At 34.6% G+C, this 22,924-nt stretch overlaps 1 protein-coding gene across 5 annotated transcripts in view; it reads left to right on the top strand.

Moving 5' to 3' along the window:
• The window catches only part of LOC105439323 (protein cordon-bleu-like), a 57,332-nt gene that overhangs the window by 6,970 nt on the left and 27,438 nt on the right, over nucleotides 1–22,924 (top strand). For 3 of the 5 annotated variants that reach the window (XM_030990464.1, XM_030990465.1, XM_030990466.1), the window contains exon 3: nucleotides 20,766–21,029. In XM_030990464.1, the coding sequence (XP_030846324.1) occupies nucleotides 20,766–21,029 (264 nt within the window). Of the gene's footprint in view, nucleotides 1–9,173; nucleotides 9,396–17,658; nucleotides 18,137–20,765; nucleotides 21,030–22,924 lie in introns of those variants that run through there. The other 2 variants (XM_030990468.1, XM_030990467.1) reach the window with 2 other exon arrangements.

Consider the following 22,924-nt stretch of genomic DNA (forward strand, 5'->3'; position numbering starts at 1 on the left):
ATTTTGAGTTATACCGCTTCTCATATTGATTGGTAAATGAACATACATGTATATATGTAGGGTCTGTCATTTATTCCTAATGATATGGATTTCAACTACTTTGAGAATCAAAAGATTGATAAAATTCCATAACAGCCTTTGACAGGTGTATGTTCATATTGGATGTTTCATTCGCAGCCCGGTACATTTCCTTATCTTTTTTTTAATAATTCACCCAATAATGTAAAACTGTAATATTTTTGTTATGAATGAGACAAGGAAACTGTTAATAATAATAATAATATAATAATGATATTCCATGTTTATATAGCGCTCAATACATTGATCTGACGATGTGCCTAAGCGTTTTACAGATATATTATTACCCCGGTCATCGGATTCAGGCTTACCAGCACACAATGTATGCACATTTTACACTCTAGCTCCTACAATTACCAGGTAAACTTAAAGGGAAATCCAACCTTATTAGTAAATACTCATCGCCTCCTTGTATTGGATCAAATCATCCGCCTCTGGCAAGATTTCATTTAAAGATATTTGAAAATTAAACAAAACATTGAGGATTTAATCCATGTCTGATTCCCATGATGGAAGTGTGCTGCCATTGATGGCGCTACAACTTAATACTAATCTTTTCACCCGCAGTTAAGCATAATCATGTGCCATATGTTTGAGTTGAGTGTCTCAAGTATTTGTAATGTTGTTTGGAGCTAGGTCTGCAAGTACATGTTTACCATCCTTCTGACAATTCGCTGTCTTTGTGTAGCTTAATCGGCTTATTAATCTACATGTATCCCTATATTATTGGTTTAAAGGGATATGGTCGTCAGTTTCCAGAGCAATGAATGATATAAGACCTAGTGGTTACAATAGTGAAAGCTAATCTTGGTGATTGACAACACCTGTTAATATTGGGTAAACATACCGAATGGTGTAGAATTCCCCATGAGAGCCCACTATCTTTTAAACAGGTTATGGGTTTTCTTCGAAATTGCACACGTACATGTACAAGTACTTCTTGATCTTGAACCATGGAACCATTAACTATGGTTGAACAATAGAACTTGTGTTTAAAGGTAGAGACCAGTTTCGGTAACGCCCCCCTCTCAAAAATGAAATGGAAGCTCTTATTAGTTGTTACCAATTATGTGAAAGAATATATGTTTTTACTAATACGTGATGATACAAATTTTGCCGGCAAATGCTCTCCAAAATTGAACATTTGGGCATTTCTGCATTTTTACGAATTAAGGTTGAAGTATTGCCATCTAAACCTCTGAAGGCAATATTTAAACAATATTGAATGGATATTTTGCACCCAAAACCCTTGAACTGCAATTTTACCACTACCGATCTATATATCTTTAAATATTTTTTTTATTAGTTTGTATTTCGGGAGGAGTCAAAACGTGTTGTCTAGAAATCTTTTTGTGAGCATTATAATTTATCTTTAATGAGATACAGCTTAAATGTAAGCTCATCCTATTATTTTTGCTATGATAAATATTTGTATGGAGTGAAATCAAAGTGTTTGCTAGGAATAATCACTTCACCGGTAATATGTCCTGTACCAATATTGTAGAATTGAAATACAAACATTATGCCTCTCAATTACGTTACCATCAGGCTTTTTTGTACTTTATATTGTTCACATTAGTGATTACTGATTAGCCTTCCTGTGTTTGAAACCTCAAACATGCAATTTCAAAGAAATATGAATGTTTTGCATTTGTATGATTTGAGGAAATGCCTGTATAGGTCATTCAAGGTAAATAAACCTAAAGCAAAAGCTTTCTATCCTAAATCCTATTTGCAGGTTGAATGGATAAAAGACATTCGGAATGATGACTCTGTTCACAAGTTTGTAAAGGCCCGGTCCCACTGCACTTACGGATGCAAAGAGGATGTAAAACGTAAACAAATCTTGCCATCCGTTGGAAAAACGCTATGCATCCGTTGTGTACTCATTGCATACGTGTTTCATACGCTCTATCCATCGAGCATCCGTCCACTGTGATTTCATCCGCGCAAAAAGTTTTGAGCTGCACAAAACTTTTAGAACGGATGAACTTCCGCCGTGTACGATGTAAATCCGCGACAAATACGAGCAACAAACGTTCTATGTCCGTTATCATCCGTTAAACGTCCGCTGTATCCTCTCTGCATCCTCTGGGCATCCTCGCAACTCGCATCCGCTGCAGCTGAAAACGGAAAGAGGGAGGAAAGATAAGATACATGGAACGTCTATACATTGTTAGTAGCACGGAAATAGAAAGGATGTAAGCGTATGCATCTCGTATATAAAGTATTCAAAGCTGTCATCCACTTCCATCCGCTTTTATCCGCTAGGCTTCCGATGAACATCCGTTTAACATCCCCGCTACATACTACCCACGTCCGTTATTTTCCGTTCTGTTTTCGCAAATTTTCGCAAATTTTGTCAATTTCTGGAGCGGATGAAAACGGATGGAGCCACACCCGAAATTTTGCTCGTCCGCTGTGTCCGTTATGCATACGTTTTGTGTCCATCGGCCAGTGGGACCGGGCCATAAGAAAGAAGCTGCAATGTATGAAGGCTAGCGTGCATGCCAATGAAAAGTATATTTATGACATATGGTCCATTACACTGAAGCTTTTGGTAAACATGGTCAAGTTCAAAACATCACAGATCTAGCATATAATTAGCTGGAAAATGTATGCATTGCTATAGGACATCATCTGCTTGTGCTAATTCGGTCCCTTGTTTGACGTTACAAATCTTGGCAGTGATCGTAGAGCTCTTTAAATGCGAAAGTAGGGTGGTATTTTACCGTTTTCAAATTGATAACAATTGCTGCTTTGATCAAATGATTCCAAGAGGGGAATTTGAAGAACTTGTTCAATCTATCTTTCTCTTATGCAATTCTGATACAAATTAAATAAATATTTAAAATCAATGAATCTCTACTTAAAGAACAAGCACACACTCAAAAGAAATCCTTCTTAATTTGTTTCTTTATTGTGCCATTTATTGGGTATCAGGAATTGGAAGAATAAAAATGGTTATTTGATTCCTTTAAAAAAAATTAATGAACCTTTAAATCCACTGCTTTTATTCCAGAATTCAAGCTATTAGATTTGTCCATGCATTTATCATTCTGCATACCTCAATATGATTTTGGCATAGTTCGATTTGTTACAATTCATCCTTCCGTGAAAATATTTGAAGGCACAATGCTTCCCAAGCCTGTGGGTTGGTGGTATACACAATTACATGCTGCCCATGTAATCATCAAAAATTCCATTCCGCTTTATAATTCATTGTTGAAGAACGTACAATCTCGGAAATTGCTTTTTTAATAAATATTAACTGAAAATTTGCACATAAAAGATAGTGGTTCATTTTGATATTGTTGAAGGCCAAAAAATGCATAATGGCGGCCTACATTTGTATATCTTGGCAGAGAAATGACTCTAAATTCTTTGGTCTAGATGTCTTTAATGGAATAACAGAGGTTGCATGTCATTCTTTATAAAAAAAAAAGTTATCTGATCTAATGCTTATTATACTTGGCTATTTCATGTTTTAGGAATTGGAATTCATAAAAAAAAAAATCAATTTAAGTAGCAATTTCAATTTGGATCCATCAACCATCGTCCATGTCAACTCTTTATAGATGTCACCATATCATAATCATCAAAAACATGGTTGCACTTTTAAAACTGTCCCTCCCCCCCCCCCCCAGCAATACAAAGTGTGTTTGAAAAATCATTGTTTTTCTTCTGTTTAAATGTTTTAACTCTACTGGCTTTGGTCAAGCAATGAAACAAAAAGAATGCTGTCCACTTCAATGTTTTCTAGTTTTCCTTTTGGACTTCTAAGTTCCTCCTAATATTTCAAATTAAAGATAAAGACCAGTTATGGTCATGCGATTGCATTGTGAAAGAAACGTTGTGGAATCGATCAAAAAAGGTTGATCGTCTAGCATATAAGTATTGGTGTGTACTGCAAGGTTCTGGAATCATCAAAATGATAAGAAATTTGGCCCAGTCTTGGTAAAGTTACAAGCACTGTACACAGAAAGATGTATATGGGACTATCGGACACATGTGCAATATGTATCTGGTCCAAATAGATATAATAATTTACCAAATATATCAATTAGTACTCTCTAAAAAAAATCGAGTGATCACGGACGACACTCCTCTGGAGAGTGAAAATTTATGTAGTGAAAATAGAGTGAACATTCACTTTTTCTTCTTAGAGAGCACTCTAAAATCAATCGATTTTCACTCCTAAACAAGTGATCATGGACGTCACTCCCAAGAAAGTGAAAATAGAGTGAAAATTCACTCTTCTTTTTTAAGAGAGTACTTTCTCAGCAAAATTTGTATCATCACATATTATTCAAAACATAATCTTTCACATGATTGGTAATAAGAGCTTCCATTTCATTTTGTGAGAGGGGTGCGCGCGTTTCCAAAACTGGTCTTTACCTTTAAGGAAAGTGCTACAAAAATTTAAAGTTTTAAACATTTACCAAAGAAAGTCTGTACCTGATTTAAGTTGAAATTTTTAATGACAGCATCTTCCCCCAGCATCTCCCCCAGCATCTCCCCCAAAATAATGTAGCACATTTACATATATCGATTACCATTACAACATATTTGTTATTGTTTGTGTCTGTCTTCATTTATCTTGTGTAGTTTTCATTTTTCTGCTTCTCATTTTCCCCCTCTCAAGTCTTTCTTTAGTAATAGACAACACTTCTTTGTACTGTATCTTTGAATTTAGTCTTCATGGAAAGAACACAGTTTCATTTTTCGTCTCTATCAATATATCATAGAGAGTGTTATTTACCAATTTAGTTTATATCAACACATAATATTTGTAAGCAAAACTCTTATGTCATGTAGCATTTCCTGTAATGAGGTTATTGAAAATACAGGTACCAAAGCTGATACTGACAATATGCACTATTTGATAGAAAGAGAATGTGTTGTGTAGATGAGTACCGGTAGATCATACATTGGTTGATATGCATGTTCTACATTGAGTATTCATAGCTGTCAGAGTGTAAGGGAACAATAAATCAATTAGTCAATGTTGCTGGCTGCTGCAGCTGTACAATGAATAGATGACTCATACAATGCTTCATAGCTAAAAATACGCCCATCAGAGTACAGGCAAGTTTTGTCCTCAAGTGTGTGGGTTGTGTTATGATACATGTACCCTCTAAAATAAACAAAGTCAAGTGATCAGGACATGATTCCTCTGGTGAGTGAAAATGTAGTGACTAGTGAGAAACTGAAAATGTAGTGAAAAGTCACTCTTTTCTTTTTAGAGAGTACATGTACGAACAATCAGATCTCATAACCATCACCAATTCACCATCTCGAAGATTTTTTAATGCAGGAAAAAATTGTGACATAATGTAAAAATAGACAATAACATTTATAGTTAAAACATTTTGGGGTTTGTGGTTTCACCGTGTGGGTAGTCCTGGAAGGACTGTTAAGTTTGAAAAGAACCGGTGAACCAGGTTATGAATCTGGAGAGAGAGAGAGAGGCTGGATGATCAGAAGTGGTAAAATTGCAGATATCGACTAAGATTACCTGAGAAACAAATTCACTTTCAAAGTCTGCTGGTATCAAAACTCTTTACTACTAATAAAGAAAGATCACCCAACCACACACAATACATGGTGAATATATTATGAGCGCTATAAAATTATCCAATATTATTGTTTATGTGACAGGCTCTATGTCTCTGGAACATCCTTTCCCTATATATTCCAAGGAAAGATAATAAGAATACAAATTTATGTTACTTTCTTGGCCATTATTCTACCATTTAAACCTAAAATTTCCTTGAATTCTTTATATCCTTGATACTTTCAAGAGGTCCATTCAGTAATATTTTTTGCAATCTATTTATAAGTTGAGCAATTCTTCAGAGCCACTCTGAGTGTGAAGTGAAGTGGTGCTGGTACTGTTCACGTTAGCCTTTGGTCCAGACTGATCTGGATTCTGCCAGGTTTGGTAATGAATATGAATGGGGTATTATTGCTGGAAGATTGTGTACCTAGTAGGTAGAATTTAGGCTTAAAGAGAAGGTTGAGTTCTGGGAAGAGGTAAAAATTAATTTGTGAGCATTATCATTGTTATAATGCAAGGGTGGAAGAACATCAGATTAAACATGTTCCCTGAAAAGCATGGCTCTTCAAATGCCTTCATATTCTAAATACGACATGAAACATCGTAAAAATCGGGGGGTAGTTTTTTTTTGCCATGTGCTCTTTAAAGTTATTCCTTCGCACAAGTGGTTGCCTAAAATTCAGCTATGGTAACAATATCCAAGTACTTTGTTAGCTTATAGAGATTTTTATTATGACTTGGAAAGTTGTCATGATTATCACAAATCAATTTTTGGTTTCCTGGGCATTTCCATCCTATCTCCATATGCCCCTGTATCCATGCATAATAGTAAATTTTGTTTATTTGAGGAAAACTTCATCGGCTTAAATGCTGTCCTTCCTACCCCAACAATTCCCAGGTACCCATTTACACCTGGGTGGAGAGTGGCAAATGTGGGTTAATGTCTTGCCAAAGGACATTAGTGCTGGGCTGAGATTCGACATATGGTGTCGTGGATAGGCGTTATGTACACCGCTTATTTTATGTATGATAAGGATCTTCTCTCTCATTACGTGCTGATATTTTTTTCTTCAAATGTGCCTGTCACAGCAATTAAAGTATGATGAAAATATACAACCTCTTAATTGTTCATTCTTGTTTTTGCTCTGGGTTGCAAATAACTGAGTCCTTCAATAATAATACTATTATTCCAGTTTTATATAGCGCTTAATACATCTATGATGTCTCTAAGCCACTCCCTGGGGAGCATTCCAGCCAGGCGTTACTTGACGCTCAAAAACTGTTTGACCAACAATGCCACTATTCCCTCAATTTTACTAACTTAAACATGTACATTTTCACTGTGTTTGCTAAATACTAAATTTGGATGAGTCAATATATTTTTTAATAAAATAGTTGTAGAAAAAAAGGGTAGAGGATATACGGTTAATGAACTTCTCGATAGATGTGGTTTAAAATGAACAAAAAACACCAACAAAGAATATTTCAAATAAACATGTACATGTATGTTTGAAAAATAAGTAGTTTTTACGGTACACTTTTGAATAGTCAATCAACAATTTTGTGGTTTTTGAGAGCTCTATTAACCCAAGAATTTATAGCTTTTGTGTGTACGTATTAACAAAAGCGGAGGAATTTGTTTCCGGAATGTTAGTGTCTTTGAAGAATGATTTCTCTTTGACCTAAACTTTGCACCTCAGTAGCTCTTATCAATATGAATTATATACATGTCAATACTCCTCCACCCACTCAACAAACAAAAAGTTGTTTATTTCTCCCCAATGAGCAGCCCCAACAGTACATGTATGGCAATACGTGTATATTTATATGGTGTGATGATCGTAGGCGATTTGCTAGGCCTCACATATAAATGTACACGCAGTAATGGTAATTTGGAAGGTGAAGAAGTTGTACTACGTTTTTATGTGGGGGTAAATAAGCTACATTGAATATAAAAAGAATTTAAAACAACAATAAAATTTGATCCTGTGTGTTTGAAAGGAGAATCAACTGTTAACAAAAGAAGAGTGTATTGAATTAACATGGATTAAAACAGGACTGGAAGTTTGAGGCAAATCAGACACAGAATCCCAGAATTCAAAAGTTGATTTTTTTTTTAAAAAGTTTCGATCAATCTATGATATGGGGGATCATTCTCTGATAGTGCAGTCATGATGCGCGAAATCATACACAATAGGCCTGACTTCATCAGACTGAAGTTGCAAAATAACCCGCTATTTTAACTAGCCCGATCTCAAATTAGCCAGCAAATTTGCGCCTTCATCAGCCGCAGCTGTAATTAGCGGGCTATTTGGTCAGTCAAGAAAATACCCAGAGAAATCTTGGTCTCGTTTCCGAAATAGCGGGCTAATTTGCGCCCATCCGACCTAGGTTGTGATGAGCATATCAGTCTGGTGAAGACGCAATTTCGAGCTTCGGGAAAATATCCAGAGTCTGAAAAAACTGGGTTATTTGCAACTTCAGTCTGATGAGGACAGGCCTATAGAATACTCCCATTTGTTCTTTACAAAATCAATATCTTTATGGATAATGGTGCCTGAGGTGAACAATAAAATTCCACTTCCTGCTATTACTTGTTTGCAAGCTACACACATCGACCACGGAAAATTCGCCTACCAAACGTAACAGCGCTAGAACAAGAGGCGAATCGCAAACTGGTTTATCATATCCCCCTCCCTGGAAAATTACCACCACTATCAAAACACCCCCGGAGGACAATTATTCCCCCCCCCACGGTCAATTACCCGGAGGACAATTACCTGCTATGTGGGTGTGTGTGTGAGTGTGTGTGGGGGGGGGGGGGCAGTGGCGTAGACAGGTTCGTACAACTGGGGGGGGGATGACTTAGGGGCGGATCTAGCTTTAAGAAATGAGAGCACAAGTTGAATATTATATTTTGATGTAATGAACATGAGATCGAAGGAAGCAAAACTTTTATAATTAACTTTTTTGCATTCCTTACTGTATGTATGAAGTTCAATTTGACAAAAATGTTAAACCCTTTAAAAAAAACGCTGTTGAAGCACTACATATATGTTGTGCTAGAGGCACAAACTTTTGAGGTCTTGAATAAGTTTGCAAGGAGACCTATCTTAAATACTATTTCCCATGCACTTTAACCTTAGTTTTTCTTGCATTCAATTTATTATAAATTTTTCCCATGTTTTTTCCCCTCAGATTCGTCTCATAATTTACCAGGCTGAGTCTTTTTGTATGCTAAAGATGAATACTAAGCCATTGAATACGATTTTCAAATTTCAATTCCCCAAAGCACTAGCTTTATTGTGTTTAACACAGATGAATAGACACCAGAAGCTCAACTATGCCAGATATGCCTGGCCAAACAACCAAAAAAGAACTTTATCCATTCCAACTGGAGACCAAAGTTTGGTGGATCTATTATCCCCCCTCTTTTTTTTTCTCTTGCCTCTATTATCAAAAGAGGAATGGTTGATCGGTTGCCTGCTATTGAAGGTAGTAGCTGTAATGAGAATTCACTTGTAAGGTTTGTAATCGGGCAGCAGAGAACCCCACCTTAGTCTCCAAGCTACACGTAATACTTGAGGCTTATACACAGGAATACATGTATACTCGCATTTTAATAGTTCAGTTACCTGGAGGTATTGCTGTCTCATCGGTTCCTTAATTGTCTTGGAAATAATTTGTGTTGTGGTTGTTGTTTTTTGGAGGAGGACAACAACAAATGAATTTTAGAGATGATGTTCACTTGTTGCAGGTAAATAAAACCAACAAATATTTCTTTCCAACATTTATGTAGTGTGGAATGTACCAATGATGTAGATGGTGTACTTACAAATGCCCTGGGCAACATTTACCTGCTGATTTGGCTTTGACTGTTATGACATGCATTGATTGTATTCAGTATAAAGGATGTTTGCTTGGCTAAAGAATGTACCATGTAGGCGTACATGCACTAGAGTGTTAAATCAAACATTTAATCCTGACTGAAAAGACACCAAGAACTTGGGTAGAATGTAAAAATTTCTGGACACATTTTGTGATTTTTTAAAAACTTTTCAAGCAATATTTTCCAGACTTTTAGATGGGAATATACATATGTTATTTACTAAGTGAATTTAATTAAAAAGACAAGAAAGATGGTCAAAACAACTTTTGTTACCGATATAGAGTTGTCGACGTAGAGGTGTCATAGTCCAAGTGGTTTAAGCACTTGACTTGAAATGCAAAGGTCGTGGGTTCAATTCTTGACACAGTACTAATGTCTTTTGTTTGACAAGGCATTAATTTACATTTGTCACTCCATACCCAGGAGAGAAATGGGGACCTGGTAGGACGGCGAAAGCATTTGTGTAAGTAATTGGCGCATGCCCTCACAGTGATCATGTGGTAGAAATAATCCCCAGGTAGTGGAGATGGTGCACATTGTGCTTGAATAAATCTGATGACCGAGGTAATAATATTTGTAAAGCGCTTAGAGACTGTATTTCGTATTAAGTGCTATATAAATCCAGATTTGTATTATTATGATGGGGTCATCCCAGTAGACCAATAATAGCTAGCTCACGAGACCGACGTTGACAAAAGGTTCACTAAACCGATAGCCTATGAGATCAACAAAGAAAGAAATACAGAAGAAAATATAGTAGGAAGGCCCCCGAGACTGACCATCCTCATAAGGGTAAATATGAATTGTTGTTCTTGTGTGCTGCCGGACCAGTGAACCCTCAAAACAGTTGGAAGAAGACCGACCAGATAAATCAAGTACCTGGTAGATGTTTTAAAAACAACCCTTTCCACCAAAAACACAGATGTTAAATTCATAATAAAGCATTTTTTGGGTATAATAAATAGATAATTGTAATCATGCAATACAAATAAAAAAAGAATGCCAAGTTAATGTTTTTGTGCAGGTTTAAAGTTAGTGTAATTAATTTGCAGATTAATAATAATAATAATATGTCCATTTAGATAACGCAGCTACTATACAAAAATTAAACTCTACTGCGCTTATTACAGACTTTCAACTTGTGTTGAATCTCTCTTTAATATCTTTGTACACTACTCGTCCTGTCCCGGTCTTGTTCTCTCTTTATCTATCTCTCTGACACCCCCACCTTTGTGTCTCTTTCCATCTCTCCTTCCTCCCTCCCCCCTCTCCTTCCTCCCTCTCCCTCCCCTCTCACCTTCCTCATTCTTCCCTCCCTCTCCCCTTCCTTAATCCTCCCTCCTCTTCCTCCCTCCCCTTTTTCCCTCCCTCCCTCCCCTTTCTCCCTCCCCTTTCTCCCTACCTCCCTCTCCCCTTCCACCTCTGTCTCCCTGTCTCTCTCCCAGACTCTCTCTCTCTCTCTGTCTGTCTCTGTCTGTCTCTCTCTCTGTCTCTGTCTCTCTGTCTCTCTGTCTCTCTCTGTCTCTGTCTCTCTCTCTCTCTTTCTCTCTGTCCTATTGTCTAGATAGATGACCTCCTTGTTGAGTCAATTCTGAAATATTCACCTTTTGCACACACATGGCTGACTCCTTTGAATAGAATCAAGGCTGCTGGAACAATAGATATGAGAAGAGAGATATCAGATTGATAATGGCACTCTCTAGACTCTGTGCTACAAAACAAACATATACCACAGTCGCAGTCCAATCTACGCTCTACAGTTCCTTTATATTCCGCATGCTAATAAGTGGGGCGTGTATATGTTTTGTTAGTGTTCTACTAATGTGTGTCTGTCCGTTACCACTTCTTAAAACATTCGAGCCCGAGGAATGACTCGGTGATGAATGATGCTCTGTTTCAGTCGTCATTAAACAGGATTAATCCATTCAATTTTCATGTTTGAATGGAACCGAAATTGGACGTTGTAATTGGATTATACACAGATACATGTTTGATTAATCGACGACCATGTCTTTTATGTGGTAAGTTCATGTGTGTTTGCTATCATGTGTGGGTGTATGTTATAAAGGAACGCATCGTTACCTGTATATCAATTTTTTTTCTCATGATTACCAATGGTCAAAGTCAAATGCATACACAGAATTTGTTTGCTTTAAAACCAGTAGGGCATTAACTTGGTGTTGAAGTTCATGTACAGTATGTGTATATATGTTATATTCCGGTATATATTAACAAATTTTATGCCTTTTTGGCTTTAATTAAACAGACGATCTAATCATTGATGTATGCATGCCCATTCCCATCACAAAGTCTTCTGCATTTAGGGTGCTGTCGATGTGCATTGTGTATTAGAGCTCCATCAGGCAGGCTTGCTTTATAGATTAATATCTCTCGATAGTATTATGGCATAATATAATTCAAGAAAAAAATGTAAATAAATGCTTTGACTCAGACTTATTGTTCCATGAATGCTGTGATTGAAGTTCACTGTAGCAAGCATATATTCATAACACTTGAGATTATAGACGAGCCCTTCAGATAGCAATCACTGTGGTCTGCTGTAGGTAAAATAAACCTATACCTGTACCATTCACATTCCAGAGAAAATGTAGCAGAATATATTTTGTAAACATATGAATTGTACAATGAATTTTGTTAGGGTTAGGGTACATGTAGTTATGGTAATTATTTAAAAAAAATAAATTAGATTAAAATGTGATTAATACATTAGTATCTATTCGAAATCAAAGAAAACAGTGATGTAGAAAATGGATCTAAATTTTTCTCCTGATTTCCTTTTTCTTCATTGTTTTGAGGGTATTAATAGTAATAAGTTTGAATGTTGAAACAATAATTTTAAATATTAACAGAGCCAGACCTTGTAATTAATGTTAAACACCACGCTATGTCTGTACACTACATTAAGAATTAGGAGACACTTACTCCAAAGTCCAACCCATCCCTGTATACATACAATCATAAAAACTCAAATGGAAATGAGCTAAACTTTGCCCTGATATAGTCGAAAGTTTCAGTCGCTTTTAAAGTTTTAAGCAAAATTTTGGTTTGCTTGGCTTGAGGCATAGTACCAAATTAAGTAGATGTTTCAAACAGGAAGTTCTATTGTATGAAAAACTATGAATTGAAAGATTGAATGCAAATCACTAAATTTGTCCTATGGGTAACAGTGTTTTACAGACTAACAGAGACTACATGTACTGCCCGGACTGTTCCCGTGTCGCCCATTACACATGTACCTGTATGTAAATTGTAAAGAATGTATATCATTTTTGAAACTTTCCTGTTTATTGAAAACAGTTTTATATATTTGTAAAAATGCAAAAGAAAAAGAAAATCAAACAGAAATAAATAAATCTAAATCAAATCAAATGTCTAAATTATGAAGTGTTAGCATTAAAATAAATTGAAAGTAATGAAGTTATCAACAAAAGAAAATCAAGGATACACTAGGTCACTAACATCAAACTGATGTGTGGAAAAGCTATAAAATTTTTAAAAAACAGGTTGGAATAAAATTGAAAAATCAGATTAAAAAATGGCAACACTTTGTAGGCCAGTTCTCAGGTCCAAATATAACTTACATTCAGTGGAAGCAGAGAAGAAGAAATAGGCAAGAAAGTTTTAAGAAAACCAGACTACATTTTTTATCATTTGTTATCATGTGTTTAAATATATGGAGATCACTATCTCATAGCAACACATGTGTTTCTGACGTCATTCACTTAGTCTGCGTCAGGTGTTTTACATAATTTGGTGTCATGCATGTTTTTAAATATTTTTTCCCCAAGAAACTGATTTCATCTTGCCTTTACCATATTTTATTGGTGATAACATATTTTGAAACACTACTCTGTGAACTCTAATAATATGGAATAATTCAACTGTATGAAACAGTTTGAACTTTGTATAAAATATATATTAAAGACTTACTGGTACTATTTATTAGAATACAAACTTAGAAAATCAAGTTCAAGTTCAAGTTCGTTTATTTATTTCATTTCCATAAAAAACACAGCAAATGCAAATAAACATACAAGTATATATACATACAAGGAATGGTCAATTATTACAATAGTTTAAAATGAAATTGGAGAACATAGGAAAGGCCCATGGTGGCTTTGTATAAAAAGTTCCCCGAATATTATAATTTATATTATTTATATTATTGAGCATATATGAGTTCGAGATATCACAAAATACATCGATAAACACAAAATACAGCAATAAACACAAAATACAGCAATAAATACAATATAAAGACAAAAAACTACAAACATATGTATGAAATAATCTAAAATTGGAGGCGGGGGGGGGGGGCAAAAAGGTTTGGAAGGTAAATTTAACGGTACTCAGAATAAAAGGTCTGTTTCATTTTTGTTTTAAATATTGAACTGTTTTTATAAAAGCGGAGGACTTGAGGAAGAGTGTTCCATATGTTTGGCAAAGTATTTCTTACTGATTGTTTAGAAAATGAACTTTTTACTTTCCATAAATGAAACGTGTTACAAAGCCGAGTATTGTGAGTATGAATTTGGTTATTGATCGAAAATATGGAGGATATTCTTTTTGGAAGTATATTTTGAAAAAAATAAAAACCAATTAGTGCAGTATGGTATTTGAACAAATCAAAAACATTTAGGGTTTTTAAACGAAGAAATAACGGAGCAGAGTGGGCATAATAATCACTACCTGTACAAATACGTAGAGCCTTCTTTTGTAATTTGAAGAGGGTATTAATTTTTCCATGACACGAATTTCCCCAAATACTTATACAATATGTAAGATAAGGTAATATAAGTGAGTTGTACAAAGTGAATAAAATGGGAAATGGTACATGAAATTTTAATTTATATAAAACACCAATAGATTTTGATACCTTGCTTATAACATTATCGATGTGGGAATCCCAACGAAGGTTGTTATCTACGGATACTCCAAGGAAATTTACAACATTTAATTTTGATATAGATGTAGTATCAATACTTAAAGTTACCTTATCTAGTAAATTGGAAACATTTTTACTCTTATTGTGAAATATACAAAAGTTTGTTTTAGAAAGATTTACTATCAATTTATTAGCTTTGAACCAAGTTGAAACCTTGTCTAATTCTTTGTTGACCTCGTGCTCTACATTATTTAAATCAGGTTGTGAAAAAATAAGAGTTGTGTCATCTGCATACATAATATACTGCATGATATGAGAAGATTGAATTAAGTCATTAATATATATCAAAAAAAGCAAAGGGCCAAGTATAGATCCCTGAGGAACTCCGTGTGTTATGTCTGCAAAATCAGAAGCATTATTATTATACATAGTAAATTGACGTCGATTGCATAAATAACTTTTAAAAAAATTAAGAGGGTTTCCACGTACACCATAAAAGTTCAATTTGGACAAGAGAATTGAATGATCAACTATATCAAATGCTTTTGATAAATCCATAAATATTCCAATACAAAAATTATTTTTTTCCATTGCTAAAGTCACTTTATCCTGCAAATCAATTAAAGCATGGGTTGTAGAATGATTACGTCGAAATCCAAATTGACAATCAGTAAGTATATTATGTTTAGAAAGAAAACTATACAATCGATTATAAACACATTTTTCTAGTAATTTAGATATACAAGGTAACAAAGATATTGGTCGATAATTTTTTAATGAATGACAGTCGTCTTTTTTAAAAACGGGAATAATCTTAGCAATTTTAAGTTTGCTTGGAAACGTACCAGTTGACAGTGATATATTAAAAATGTAGACCAATGGTTTTACAATAGCATGAATGATTTGTTTGAGTACATTGCAACCTATGTTATCATATCCACAAGATTTTGTATTTCTTAATGATTTACACACTTCAATCAATTCATTTTGTGATATAGGTTTAAAAAATATCGAAGAAGAAGTTGGGACATGTAGGTAATCTGTGTGAGAAATGGTATTAACTTGAGCAAGGCGATTATTTGCATCAAACCCAGAACTTGAGGAAATAAAATAGGAATTAAATTCATCTGCAATAGATTGGTCATTTTCAACCATTTTACCATCCTTCATAATATATGTGGGTAATTTGGGTTTTGATTTATTTAAAAGGGTATTGATAGTTTTCCATGTATCTTTAATATCATTTTTCGAATTTTCAAATTTTAAACAAAAGTAATGTTTTTTTGCCTTTCTTAACAGATTATTCACTTTATTCCTGTAAGATTTGAATTTATTTTCATTTACAAAAGACCTATTATGTATAAATTTTTTGTAAAGTTTATTTTTCTTTTGAATACACCGCATCAAACTTTTATTTATCCAAGGCTTTCTGATTTTCAATCGTTTAGACTTATTTGGTACCAAAGGTAAACATTTGTTGTATGCAGTGGTTATCACCGATATAAATATATCGTACATCTGTTCTATATCCTGAAGGTTGTTTAAAAAAGTCCAATCTATTCTATACAATTCACCTAATAATGCTGCAATATTTTCGTTTGAGATTTTCCGAGTATAAGTTTGAATCGTTTTCCTATGTCTTTCATAATTATCTATATTGAAAAGGGAGAATACAGGTAAATGATCTGTTACATCAGTACAAATTGTTCCGCTCGTACATTTGGATTCAGTAAGGTTGGTAATTATATTGTCGATTAATGTTGCAGAGTTAACTGTAATACGAGTGGGAGTTGTAATCAACTTTAATAAACCAAATGAGCAGTTTAAATTTACAAATGTATTTGCACTTTTATTGTTCGTTAAATTTGAAAGATCTATGTTAAAATCGCCTGTAATTATTAAACTGCGACGGGATACACGAAGTAGTAGTTCATTATAAAATTTGAAAAAAACATCAAGATCTGAATTTGGCTTTCTATAAATGACTCCAACTGTGTATTTTAAAGTAGGTCCTAGTGTAATGTCAACAAATAAATATTCACAAGTTGAATTATCATAGGTGTTAAAGATATCATCCCGAACGGTGCATGTTATATCATCTTTTACAAACAGTGCAACACCTCCTCCTCTACTAACACAACCAGCCCTATCCGAATGTATGAAAGTATAACCGTGTAAATGAAATGGAGTAACTGGTTTGCCACAAATCCATGTTTCGGAAAGGGCAATTATTGAGAATTTATTTGACAATGTATCAAGAAGATTTGTAATGCTATCAAAATTTCTATTAAGACTACGGGCATTCATATGAATTAAACTGAAATTATATTCATTTTTTACAAAAGAAGAGTTAAATTCACTGGGTGTATAACATGAACAAGTATTACCGTGTTCAAATATGCATATATCTGGATCCAAATCGTTTAACGGATTACCCATGTATTGTAAAGGCAACCAATGAAACACATCTTATATATATAATTGAAAAAATATCTGCGTAAAATACAGAAAATCCAGTTGCAAACATTCCTAGGATGATGTGGGAATTTTTATTCAAGTAAAATAATGAAGCACATAAGAAAAAGTGAAACTGAAATAATGACATCACATATTTTTGTTTGTCTTCATTTAATAAATATTTTAATTAATGTTGATGTAATTGAAAACATTTAATCTTACCTATTAGTTATCTCCTTTCCTACTGTTACTTTTCTAGTTCTACGTGTGTTGAAGATGGATTCTACATGTATGTGAGATGATTTGACACCAATTGACATGGTTTATTTAGGTTTTTAAGGAAAAAAATCTAAAAACTTACTGGTAATTGTGATTATTTTTTTCTACATTAAAAATATTGAAATTATTCATATATGTAGGCCTACACATGTACATGTAAGTCATGTAAATAATACTTACAGTCAACATCATTTTGAACTGATTTAGCTTACTGTAGTATGTAAAGTATTTTGGCTGGTTTATAATTCTTACCAAGCTTTATGTGGTATGTAGATTTGAAGCTCAAATACTAGTGAGTAAGTATAGTAAGTAGGAGAGAAAACATGAACTGAATCCCTTCTTTATTTGGTCTATTGTATGTTGAAGACCGGTCCTTATTGTTCCGATTTCTTTGCATTCTCTATTGTTCCCTCCCCTAGATCTCTTCCTATTCAAGTCAACAGAACTCTGTACTCTTCTGAGCTGCTGTATACATTATACTGGTCTTCCATTGTTGTATGGGGGTGTATTCATGCAGGGGGTACCTTCCCTTCATCATATAATAGTGGGCAGGGCACTGTATGACGGGTCCTGTTTCACTTTAATACAGCAGACTCTCTCCTGAGATGTTTACTACGGATATATAATTTGTGAACTTCTCTTCTTGCAGTGCACGGGAGTGTAGGAACATTCTTGAGTGTTGTTTTTCACCTTCTGTAAAATGCTTTGATAGAGTGTATATATCGCTACCCTGCTGTACATTTCGAGTTGGTTTGTTTCTTGTGAAATATACATGTGTGACATTCTTGAGTGCAGTGTCCATTACAGCAGGGGAAAGTTCAGATTTGGCTTGTTGATTGCTAGCTGTGCTTGATACTTACCTCCTGCAGAGTATATACTTTGAGTCATAGTGCATCATGTAAGGAGTGTCCGACTCTGAGAAACGCATAGAAATTACCATGGAGTGCTGTGGAAGCTGTTTTCCAAGGTTGGTAGTTGAGAGGGGGTTTGGCTTTCTGTGTTTTGAGGGCCGCTCTTACATGTAGTTCACTTTAAAACAGTGAAATAGTCAAACAGCATGTTGATAAGGTATTTATACCATGTATATTGAAGATAATCTTGAATTCTGGCGGTGGAACTGCATGTCAAGAAACAAGAGAACTACATGTAGCTGGCCTAAAATAACTATTCAGTGTTTGGATCAGTGAAAATATAAACAATAACACTGTATGGGCTAGTGAAAGTGCAATGGGAGCTAAAGCTGTTTTGTGATTGCATTTAAGAGAGAGATTGAGAAAGCCATTTATGTGATTGCACTTGTGGGAGGAAGAAAGCTGTTTTGTGATTGCATTTAAGAGAGAGATTGAGAAAGCCATTATGTGATTGCATTTGAGGGAAGAAGAAAGCTGTTTTGTGATTGCATTTGAGAGAGAGAAAGAGAAAGCCATTTTTGTGATTGCATTTGAGAGAGAGAGAAAGCCATAATCATTTTCTAGAGAATGGCCTGCATGCAATTCACTTTGTGTTTGTTTTTACTTGTTTTATTGACGCACAGTGTAACAAACACTTTTGATGCACCGTGTAAAAATTTTTTTTAATGAATATAAGATAACAGACCTATATTCCTCCCACCCAAATAAGTTAAACATTTATTTGGATGTGTCAAAATATTTGTATTATAATTTATTACCTTAATTACTGACAGCAAATCCAATTAGTTCGAGAGCATTGGATGAACGCCTGTCTCTAATTTGGATGTATATTTTCTTTTAGCTTATAAGCCTAATTAAGTATTGTCTTTCTTGTGAAAATTTGTTAACCAATAGGCCATTATTGTAATGTAATCACATTTAATGCACAAATCTGTGTTAATTGCCTCATTACAAATTATTTCATTTACCTGTTATGAATAATTGTATTTCAATAGTCAGAATGTGATTGCATATATACTCCATGTTGGTTATTAGGTAGGACAAGCCATAATGTTTGTCCAGCCTAGCAACAATTAATCTAAGCAATTTGCATTCTGACTCTTTAGATACACTTATTTATAACAGGTGAATGAAATATTTTGTAACATTGCACTGAACAAAGATTTATGCATTAAGTTTGATTACATTACGAAAATGGCCTACCGAACTACAACTCTAATTCAGATGTATACTTTCTTTGCGCTTGTAATTTAGTTTTGGCTTTCTTGCGAAAATCCGTTAACCAATTGCCTAAATGAATCAGCTGGAAATGTGAGAGAATTGAGTCGTCATTGTACTGTACATAATTAGTATGGGTGTTGCCAAAACTACTTTAATTACGTGTGCTTATGTAGAGGAGGGTGGGGCTAGTTTGGTCATTTTGCAGAAAATTAGAGATGAAATACAAACACTCATTACTTTTGACCTTGTGACCTTGTGACCAAGAAGCAATATAAGCAGACTTGTCTGTACTTTAAAATACAACCAATATAATTTTAACGTCGTAAATTGAAAAAGCTATTTCATAGGTGAACAGTACCATGATATTTTTGAGTTGCAATTGAGAACTGATTTGTTATTGATAATGTTGTCTGCTTTATAGAGCCAAAAGGGCATTAACTCATATACTTCAATACAGAAAGAAAGCCCTTCTGGCTCCAAACATGTGGTTTTGAAACTTTAACAGTGTATACACGACTCGAGAGCAGTTTGGACATGAATACTATTGTCAGATATATCTTGGGCTCCAATCTAAAAAAAATGCTTGTTGTACCAAACTCACATTGTATCTGAAGGACTTAAATGTTTAACATATGGTACTGGACTTAGTCTGTCAAGTTAAATGATATTTATGTGTATTAAATGTATTTGGCTCCGACCAAAATGACCATACTGGTAGTACTTTATTTAGCTTTTAGCTTTTTAGCTTTTAAATCAATAAGAAGATAACATAGATGGAGCTATCTGTGAGGCAGACAAACTTGTCACTGTATTCATTTTAATACAATGAGCTCTCCTTTTGAAATTCCCAACTTTTTATTTTGTGGATATAATAAAACAATTTAACCATGCAAGAAATTGTTTATTGAGTTACTTAAGTCTACATAATTATGTATTTGCGCTATTATTTTACATGCCTTTAACTGTCAGCAAATAATTGTTTGATGTACCAGTAAGTGTGGGGACTAACATTGTCGCTATCCTAAAATATTTCTTACATTTATAATGGACATTTTTTTCATTTACTTGTACATTTTCACTGAATAATGGTCTTTTTGTGAATAATGAATGAGCAACTCAGAAGTCAGTACTATTTGGCATGTGAATTTGGGAATATACATCTTTGCATTACTCATTATAGAAATATAAGAAATATGATATTCAGGTTTTCTGCACGTACATGTATTATAAATGTTTGTTTATGTAAGAAAATCAGTCCATGTTGAAAAAAGAATTATAGACTTGATGAAATCTTGTATTATTTTTTTCTGCAGGACATGTACCGGTAAGTACATGTACATGTACGTATATACTGTACAGTACTATTAGGTTATATATGAATAAGTTTTTACATTGGTCCATGTAGGTTATGGAATTATATCATGAAAAAAAAATATATAACCTGTAATTATTTTGTCTTTCCAGGTCCAAGAAGTCTTTTAAGACTAGTGGTATCCCTGCTGAGCCTCCCAGTCATACCAAAGCACCATCTGTGCACCGAACCCCACCTAGCAACGGATCTACTACCACTCATTCTAATGGAGCCCCACCCTCCCCTTCTAACAGCTTTTCATCTACCAGCTTTTCATCTACCCATAGCGGAGGGGAAGCACCCAGGGCTACGGGGCAGAGAACATTGGAAATTACATTACCAGCTGGTACCACAATCACATCCACGGTGGATGCAAAGTGAGTCAATAATAAAAGCTTTGTTTCCAAAATGATGTCACAAAACCACCCCGAACAGAACACATCCAGTGGCAAAATGATAACATACCTTATACAAATAATACATGTTTGTGTGCGCATTATGCACACCACGCAGGATAAGTCACAGTAGGATAATGAACATGACTTGTTGAGTTCATTGTCCGTCTCATTGTGACTTAACCATGTATTATAAGATGGTTCTACAATATGAGTATAAAGTCGAGAACGTTTGGGTTGTTATCACCAAAATTCACTCCCTGTGCATACATGTATGGTAAACATTAATGTATATACATGTATGCACACGTGATCCATTTCGAGGCTTCTCATTGGCTACATTCTTGAACACATTTTATAAACGTTTATAAAGCAAAGTATGCTTTATATTTCTGTTTCGTATAGCACACAGACAGGTGACTGTGCATAGGGTCTTTTGTTATGAATGCACAGATACCTTTCTTCATTTCGTATCCCATCTTCCATTCATTTAAATTTGAAATATGTCATTTATTTTGCCATGGCAGTACTTTTGAGGCAGTTAATGCTGTTATTGTTGAACAAAACATTAGACCACTATTTAAGAAAACATGAGGTGATTTGTTATGCAAGAAAGCATGCATAGAAATATATAATAGAATGTATATATATATATATATATATTTATTAGCAGGAAAATCATACAGTGAAAATCTTGAGCCATAATACATGTATGGTTGTTTTACATGTACTTGTACATATTTTTGTTTGAGATTAATATAGTTTCATTGTTATGCCTCCGCCACCGAAGGTGGTGCCGGAGGCATCATGTTTTCGGGTTGTCCGTCCGTACGTCCGTCCGTCCGTCCGTACGTCCGTCCGTCCGTCCGTCCGTACGTCCGTCCCGTTTGACCGTTATCACAATATCTCAAGAACCATTTAAGATTTAAACTTAAGACTCGGGAATAGTATTTATCACCATAGGAAGACGATCTGATTAGATTTTGGAGTACGTAGGTCAAAGGTCACAGGTCACAGAGGTCAACTTATGAAATTCCTTGTATTGAGTTTGTTAGCGCGATATCTCAAGAACCATTTGAGATTTAAACTTCAAACTTAAGGATAGTATGTATCACCATAGGAAGACGATCTGATTAGATTTTGGAGCACGTATGTCAAAGGTCAAGGGTCACAGAGGTCAACTTATGAAATTCCATACATTGAGATTGATATCATGATATCTCAAGAACCACTGGAGATTTAAACTTCAAACTTAGTGATAGTGTGTATCACTATAGGAAAACAATCTGATTACATTTTGGAGCACGTAGGTCAAAGGTCAAGGGTCATAGAGGTCAACTTATGAAATTCCATATATTGAGATTGTTATCATGATATCTCAAGAACCACTGGAGATGTAAAAACTTCAAACTTAAGGATAGTATGTATCACCATAGGAAGATGATCTGATTAGATTTTGGAGCACGTAGGTCAAAGGTCAAGGGTCACAGAGGTCAACTTATGAAATTCCATACATTGAGATTGTTATCATAATATCTCAAGAACCACTGGAGATTTAAACTTCAAACTTAATGATAGTGTGTATCACCATAGGAAGACAATCTGATTAGATTTTGGAGCACGTAGGTCAAAGGTCAAGGGTCACAGAGGTCAACTTATGAAATTCCATACATTGAGATTGTTATCATGATATCTCAAGAACCACTGGAGATTTAAACTCCAAACTTGTTTAAATTGCTCTATGGCGGAGGCATCATTTTCGACTGCGCGCAGTCAAAATTCCATCTAGTTATTATTTATGTTTGAGATGAAACTTTTTTTTGTTCTTAATTCACCTGCAATATAATTTCATTATTATTATTATTATTACAGTGTAC

This window comes from Strongylocentrotus purpuratus, unplaced genomic scaffold, assembly GCF_000002235.5.
Source record: "Strongylocentrotus purpuratus isolate Spur 01 unplaced genomic scaffold, Spur_5.0 spur5_scaffold_19, whole genome shotgun sequence".
Lineage (NCBI taxonomy): Eukaryota > Metazoa > Echinodermata > Echinoidea > Camarodonta > Strongylocentrotidae > Strongylocentrotus > Strongylocentrotus purpuratus.